The sequence below is a fragment of the Nothoprocta perdicaria genome, unplaced genomic scaffold (genome assembly GCF_003342845.1).
Source record: "Nothoprocta perdicaria isolate Ctin4 unplaced genomic scaffold, notPer1 scaffold_63, whole genome shotgun sequence".
In the NCBI taxonomy this organism is placed as follows: domain Eukaryota; kingdom Metazoa; phylum Chordata; class Aves; order Tinamiformes; family Tinamidae; genus Nothoprocta; species Nothoprocta perdicaria.
In genome coordinates, this window is record NW_020455899.1 from 1,930,925 (window position 1) to 1,939,152 (window position 8,228).

General features: G+C 36.7%; 1 protein-coding gene across 1 annotated transcript in view; it reads right to left on the minus strand.

The window, feature by feature from the left end:
• Positions 1 to 2,704: 2,704 nt before the first annotated feature.
• The window catches only part of TMEM38B (transmembrane protein 38B), a 12,999-nt gene continuing 7,475 nt past the window's right edge, over positions 2,705 to 8,228 (minus strand). The window contains exons 3-6 of the mRNA XM_026049974.1: positions 6,964 to 7,148; positions 5,792 to 5,879; positions 4,524 to 4,641; positions 2,705 to 2,914 (exon numbers count right to left, since the gene is read on the minus strand). Of these exons, the coding sequence (XP_025905759.1) occupies positions 2,705 to 2,914; positions 4,524 to 4,641; positions 5,792 to 5,879; positions 6,964 to 7,148 (601 nt within the window). The remainder of the gene's footprint in view (positions 2,915 to 4,523; positions 4,642 to 5,791; positions 5,880 to 6,963; positions 7,149 to 8,228) is intronic.

The following is an 8,228-nucleotide window of genomic DNA, read 5'->3' on the forward strand; positions in this document are numbered from 1 at the left end:
GCTAGGACATCTGCCAGTTCCCGCAACACTCTGGGGTGCATCCCATCAGGGCCCATGGATTTGTGGGTGTCGAGTTTCCTTAGGTGCTCTCTGACCCACTCTTCCTCTAGCCAGTATTACTTGTTACAGAACTTGGGCATGGCTTAAAATAAATACAGACTTAAAACTGCAATTGGATTAATCAAGAGGAGGCCTCTCAGACTAGGAACTGAACTGGCATGTAGGAATTCCTTCAAGTCTTTATTTGTATTAGCACAGGAAAACTATTTCTAGTTTTAACAGACTGCTGATAAAATTAGATACAGCTATGCAATTCATATATGCAGGTCTGCTGAATCTGACTCTTCAACAAAACAGAAGAGATAAAGTTTAGCAGAGATATTGATCTATAAACAGGAAAGCTAAGAAATACATATTGTGTATCCACTTAAGGTGTCCTGGACAGACTATATTCAAGTCTCTTCTACAACTCAGACTAAACCATAAGCAATTGGTTGTCTCCTTTTTATTAAAAAAAAAAAGTGAAAACTGACTAGCCCCTTGAGCCCAGGTGTTTAACTAAGCAATAYGGCATTCCTTTCAGCACGGGTCATACTGAAGTCTGTGAGATCTTTAAACATGAAGAGTATTTGTTTTCAAACTTACTGTTTTTAAACAGTTTATATTCTTAGTGTGCTTTATATTACTTTTAAGATGTTCAGTCAAGAAAAAGACTTCCTCTTTAAATATAACAGATTTTAGATCCAAAATGAACACAAAACTGTAAATGTTTCTTCAAATTGTAAACTTAAGAGTTGTTCCCAAATACAACTTCACAATCTTTGGATAAAGACTAGCCGGGTATCAGCCAAGGTTTCACAGTTTCGTATCACAGGCCGGTATTTTAGGTTTCTTGCCATCCAGAATGCACAATTCTTTTTTTTTTTTTTTTTTCCTTCCCAGAGACATTAGAAAATACTAACTGTGGATACACAACTCTTGCTGGTGCTGCTGCCTATCTACATGATCATTAACTTGCAAGTTGCCAGCTTTAAATTTATCCGTGCATTCATTATATCAAACTAAAAGGAACTGAGGAACCCCATCAATACATGAATGCTCAGAACATTTATAAGAGGACTTAGAGTTTCAGTGTGAAATGTCAGAAATACAATGCATATTTTGTCCAGTTTCGTGGACACTCTCCTCTGCCACTCTCCGATGCTGAAATAAAGAGTTATTTTAGTTTCCAAGGTTCTACACTTTTGCTGTAAAGTTGAATTCCAAACTGAGAAGGAGTTCAGAGGTTGTGGTCACAACTATAGAAATGTGACTGCACAGGCACAAGCAGCTTTCTGGGTATTTTTTAGACTTCTCTAAGCACAGCAGTGATGCAGAGCTTTCTGAATTAAAATGTGTACCTGGAGCTGGAATTCTGTCTTCTCAAATCAGAACACCCCTCCCTTCCCCGCCGCCAGAATTCTCCTTGGCATCCCTGCACAAAGATTAAAGTGTCACATTTTCCTAGCAAGTAGTCCCCAAAGCAGTAGTCTCCAAAGACAAAGAAGATTTTATAAAAATACATTTAATTTATTCTTAAAAAGGGCACATCAAATGATTTTTTCCACCAGAAAGTTCTATTCTTACGAAATGTAAGATTTCTGAAACACCACAGTTCTCAATTATGAAATACGACTATTAAAACTGCTGTGCAAAAAGTGTTGTGAGCAATAAGAAGCAGTTTTCAGCAAGTGCTAACCAACAGTTTCAGTGCATCTGACATTAATAATTTCTCCAAAGCAGCACCAGAGGTAATTGTTAAAAGCTAGTATTGGTATTTACTAAAAAGATATATATTAGAATAGAGCTTATGAGGAAGAAAAAGTGTGCTGTCCTGTTTTAAGGAAAGGGTGACTTTRAAAGGAATAAAAGTGTATATGCTTGGATAAAACTGCACGCAAAGACACACTTTGGCAAAAAAATACTACAAACTAGGTATTATATACAAAAAATTGCTATGTATCAAATTCTTACAAATAAAGTGTCAAAGTCGGTTTATAGGAAGAATAGTGAAATGCTTYTTTCTGCCAACTCTAAAAACTTTTAAAAGTACCATGTAATTCACTTTTATTTTGAAAAATAGAAAAATGTGAAAAATATTTACTTAAATAATGTGAAAAAATAGTCTAGACCAGTGCAGTGTGAGTTACAATAGTAATTCAACTATTTTTCTAGTTAAAGGCATTGGTTTGGTCATTTTCATGGGTAGGGCAATGTAATTAAGGCTGACTCATATGAGGACTGGCTAAAGCTTTTCTTGTTAGGGGCAGGCTACTGTGAGTACTTCTCAGTGCAAGTCCATATTATTTAAATGAAACAATAGAACCAGGAAAAAGGAAGAAAAGGTAAGTATTTTCCTAGAAAAGATAAGCTGATTGTCACATTTTGAAACTATCTTTCAGGAGGTACTTAAATATTATTCATAGATATAAAATTTAGTAAATTTATAACCACTATAAAACTTTGTACTTTTTAAACTTCCAAATGCATCACGTGCATGTAGACATAGGAACAGCAGCTTACAGAAGACGTTCTGAAGGTGAAGACCACTGCGGTAGCACACAGCCTTGTTTTCTCTGTATATGCATTCAACAAGCTTCTCAGTCCACATAACTCAAAATCCAAACATCCCCCAAGGTGATGGCTATCCAGGAATTTCATCCACTTATTCCGTTTTCTTTGCCTGTCGTTTCTTCATGCCATCACGTTGCTGCCCAGAGGAAGGCCGGTCGCACACTGAGGAGCCATTGGAAGACAGAGCCCCTTCACTCTTCCCTTTGGACGGGGCCTGCTGCATGCCGAAGAACATACGGCCCAAGGCAGCCTCAAGGCGGGCAAACGGAGAAGCTGTAGATCGTGTCAGCATCATTGTTGCCTAGGAAGAACAAGGGTCAGGTTGCTTTAATGCTTTCGTACTGGCTGAAAACAAGTTCAGTACTGAGCCAATACGGGGTTCGGTAGGGTTTGCGTGAGGAGATCATTCACCAAGAACAGAAATGCACTCAGTTTACTTTAGCTTRAATTGATCAAAGAGTGCTTTTCTTTCTCGTCTATACACAGCTCTAYACACCCCTCTATACAGAGGGGTCTACACACCCCTCACACAGCTATACACAATGCAAACAAAAAGCATTCGGTGCCAGTTTACTGCAATTATCCTAAGACTACAACACTTCCAATGTTACACRGCTAAGATGAAGAGTTAGATTCAAGTCCAAGTTAGATTCAAGTGTAAGTTGTGTACCTTGCATGACTGAAAAACAGCAAACAGATTGGCTACTTTAACTGAAGCAATCTGATGAATAAACATCTAAATGTATATGCAGAAAATAAAGCCCATCCAGTTCTCAGAATTCCAGTCACACACTTTCATTACATAAAGCTGGAGTTGGCAACATTTATTTAAATAGGAATTTAGATGCATWACTCAGAGCCAGGAGAAACTGTTTTGTAGATATAGACACCGGACCAGTTTGTGACATGAACAGCTTCTAAAATAACCAAGACACAATTGCAGGATTGTGTCTGGTGCACAATTGTTACTTGACTAGTTAAATGGATGCTTAAGTTCCTAACTGGCAGGATGACTCTTAGTTTAAAAGCTCATGCACTGAAGTGAAGCTTAGTGGACAGATTCTGAAAACAGCTGTAATCTGTCCATTTCCAGAATATCTTTTCTTTCCTTCTCCACTCCCAACCATGCCCAGATCAGCAACATTTCTGCTTATTTTGATGAAGAACCTTGAGCATCAGCCTCAAGTCACAACACCCAAAAGCAATTTCTCTGAAATTAAATTTYCCATTTAGTTCACAGAAGGGAGACTGGCAGCTACTATTTTAAGACACTCTTTAGTCTGTTCATTAGCAGCAGGTTGGGAGTGCTTAAAATTGCTATGATATTGCTAATGCAGAGACTAAACTTTTCTTATCAGCCAAGAATCCTGAAGATAGACATTATTTTGGAGATGAACAAGACTGAAGAGAYCAAGAATCAATGAAGAATTAGTATCTACTCTGTATTAAAAATTTAAGTTACAACTACTTCAAAAGGTGCACTTTCTGTTCCCCACCAAACATTTACATCACTAATGCTTTAAGCTTGATCAGCATCTAGCTTGTTTTGCAGAACTACAGATGCTTGTGTATGTTTAAGGAAAGGATTAAACAGTTAAGAAAAGGCAGAGGTGAGTTTCCTTCCACAAACATCGACTTTGTTTCAGATTAGGGGCATATAAATCTGGCATACCAAAATTCCCRGCCTATTTTACTCATTTTATGCTGAACAGTATCAGAGTAGTCCTTGGTTCTGCTTAGGTAGAGAAGACTGAACACAGGCTTAAGACATAACTAGCAGGCACCCTCCAAGTCCTGAAGCAAACATCCTAACATGCAGCAGAATGGTAGAAGATATTTTTTCAGCTCTAAAAACAGTAAGAAAAAAAAAATCAGTTATTTGGTTATATATAACACTTCAGAATTCTTACCTTGGTGACCACAAGAAAGATGGTATATAAAAATATGAGGTTGTGTCTTGCTATTGGCAGGTACTGGCTATGTTGCAGTGTGAAAAGAACTGCTCCTATCAAAGTTACCTTAACAGGGCTGGAAATAAAACAAATCGTGTTAATTTCTCTTCTCTGCTGTCATGGTCTGGAAAGCAGTAAAGCTTCTCAGCATGCTAAACAGTTATTTCTGACTACACCAGAGCAAAACCTGTGGTAATAATGCAGTGACAAGTTTCATAACCTGCTTATTATTAAATTATGAGGTTCACATTATAAACTACTACTATGCTTTCTATATAAAGAACAAGTATCAGGTACACTGTTACTTTATATACCCAGCAAACTCTTTATCTGACACATCCTTCTCAAATCAAAATGCATCCCATGCCTCTGTTCAGACAATGCTTATCCATTTCATATTGTAACTTACTTCCATCTAATCTTCCTAAGCTCTACATATTAAAACAGGCAACACCAAACACAAAACACAAGGAAAGGCTATAAATTTCTCTTCTGTCATTCCCTGTTGCTGAGGYTGGCTGTAGAAAAGCAAGATACAATTTTTAAGTCATCTTATAAAGTCAGGAGAGTCCTGTGGGAAGAATTAAGGGGATTTTAAGAAATGACCACAGTAAGTTTATCTCCATTTACAACAGTAACTTGTGGCTTTCTCTTCCATCTGAATTCTCACTTTGTTGCAGGAATTAAATTGGGATCCATTAAACATTCTATTCTTTGCTTCTGCAAGAGAAGTAATATCTTCTATCTTGCAGTACATGAAAGATGATTATTTTTGCTATACTGAATAGCTGATTTGTACATTCACTAATTATCAATATCTTTTGACAACAATATTGACAAAGGAAGACTGGCAGCCTTCCAAGGAAGCTATCCAGTGATGTTCAGAATGTGCATAAAAAGTGCAAAGCTGCCCACATACATTTGTGAAACCAGTGGGCTTTTGTTTGCATACGAGGCCGTGTCCATATAAGACAAAGGCAGCTTTTCCTACTGACTCAATATTGCTTTCCAGTAACAATTTTTATTGAGTCTCTCCATTTGGTACTCTTCTGTTATGATCCTAAAATAAATAAAATATTCATAAAATGATCAAAGTTTAGCAATTAATGTTTTACAAAAAAATACACAAATCTCATATTATAAACATATTTTAAGCTGAATCACCAAAATATTCAACAAAAGCTATTAGCAAGACAATAGATAGCAGCCTTTTTAAAAAAACTTACTAGGACATCTTCAGGAGTTCATTGGTTTCAGGTTTCCACACTCCTCTCACCAACTGCTCAAAATTGGAGATTAGACCACCACCAGCTCCTGAAATTGCAGACATTTATTAGAAAGCCTTGAACTGGCAATGCTGTTACTGCTGCAGACCCACTGTTGCTTCYAACAAAACTCCATGTGTGCACCCAAGGCTCAGACTTACAGAGCACAATCCAATCTTTCCTATGTTCACAAACTGAGTGACCAAAATGAAACCTCAGAGGTTCCACAAGAGCTCAGTAAGAACCTCAAGTTCACCTGCATGTGATAGCATAAATATCTGGAATTGGCCCTCTCACCGCTAGAAAATATAATGCTTGAAATAAATCTCCAAAATAAATCTCCAAAGAAGCTTTTATCATTTCTTTCTCAAACAGCTATTTAACTGCAGGTTTTGGAGACCTTCCCCAAGAGAAGGTGGACGTGTATTTTTACACTGAAAGATTGCTGTTTTAAGAATTTGGCCAACAGGCCTGATCTTTATCAAATTCGAAAAATATATTAGACTATCAACACATTAACACATGTTGTTTCCCAAAGCATAGCAGAATCAGGGAAATAGGATAGCAGCCACACTATTATTCCCAAAATGGTTCTAAGTATGTGACTCTATTTTACTGCTATAAAGTTAGTTTCCAAGATTGTACTTAAAATACAGAAGGCAGGCAAGAGGTTTCCTTCATGTGCTTAAATCAACTCATGTTTACAAGCCAGAATGCTTAGAAARCAAGCTCTCTTCTTCAGTCACACACAAGGAACAGACCTCTCAGGAACTACACACTTAAGGGAGGTGAATTACAGCACTGAAGTTACAGGAGATATCTATTTCCTTCCTGCCATCAAATACGCATCCTACGCGGTCTTGCAAGACCACCTGAAAAAAGATGCATTTACCCCAAAACCATTCAATGACACCCTTAATCCAGGCAAAATAAAAGGAAAAAAAAAAAAAGAAAAAAAAGAAAAAAAAAACCCTGCTCCACAGACTTTTTCCCTTGAGGGTACAACAGACTGTATTAGGGCTATCATATCCACCACAGCAAGGAATGGTGCTACAGCTAAGCTGAAGGGCTAGACATTTAAATACTATTCCAAAACATCACAATTCATCACAAGAAGACACTGTGCGCGTTACCTCTGGCCCAGCCCACAGCTATCATAACAAGCCAGGCATTTTTGAAGTGACTGTCCGCGTGTGCAACGCCAGACGTTATTTTCCAAGTCCTTGTCACTTCTTTCATTCCTGCAACCAGAAGACGAAGAGGCAGAAACGCAAAGCACCGGCAGAATATGTCTTGCGGACAGTAAAATACAAGATACCTGAAAAATAAGATTAAAAAAAATAGAAAAAGTAGTTACTAGAGAGTTACTAGTAGAGAAAAATAGCTACTGTTCTTTAAGTGTTTCCGCTAATGAAATTACTTTCTAATAACCCTTTAAAGGTTTGGAGGGGGAGGGGAAAGGGTTGGGTTTTATTTATTTATTTTGAGCAGTGATGCTTGATATACTATTGATATCTCATTGTCTTAAGTTAAATGTATTAGAACAAATTTATTGTACCAGAGCAGACATATAGTTGAAACTCTTTCCACTGCCACACTGGCACACGGAAATTCTGTCTTTAATAAAAATTCTCATGTAATTTCTTATTTTTTATATACATATTTTATCAAACATTCTACAGTTTCTCATGTTTACACAATTCAAATTATTAAATTACTGTAAGATGTTCTTTGAATTTCTTGCAGGATTTGGATCTTGCAGGAGAAAAACAKTAAGTTACATTCTAACATCATGTTTTCCTACTGATAAGGGACATGAAATTATTTAACTTCAGCAAGGCTCACTACTTACAGTCACACTAGATGTAATGCATAACTATTTTCAAACACATTTCACATCATCATAGCAAGAGATTCTAGCTTTTGCAGCTTGCTGATTGCAAGTTCCTTTCTTAAAATTTGAAGAGCACAACTGAAATAGTACATTAAATTTTAAAATGTTTCATCAAATTGTTTTTAAAAAAAAGTAATGTTCAAGATGTCTAACTGAAATGTTAAACTGACAAAAAAACCCTAAAAGATCAGGTTATATTGTGTTTTATTGTATCTCTTCAGTCATACAGAAAAATTAAGTTCTTCCACAGATATTCAAGAACTGCAGATGTGAAGATTAAGCACCTCTGTTACTTCAACACAGGAATATTCAAGTGATAATGACATGACAGTAGAGAATGGCTTTAGAAAATGAAAAAGTACCCTGGCCATATCTTAAATAATATTAGCCATTTGGTTTAGGCTGCTCAGCTCAGTTCTTCTCACTAAAAATTTCTAAGGCTGCATCCTTATCCTTAGTCCTTGGGCAGTAAATCAAAGATGTACCTTTTTTTTTTTTTTTTTT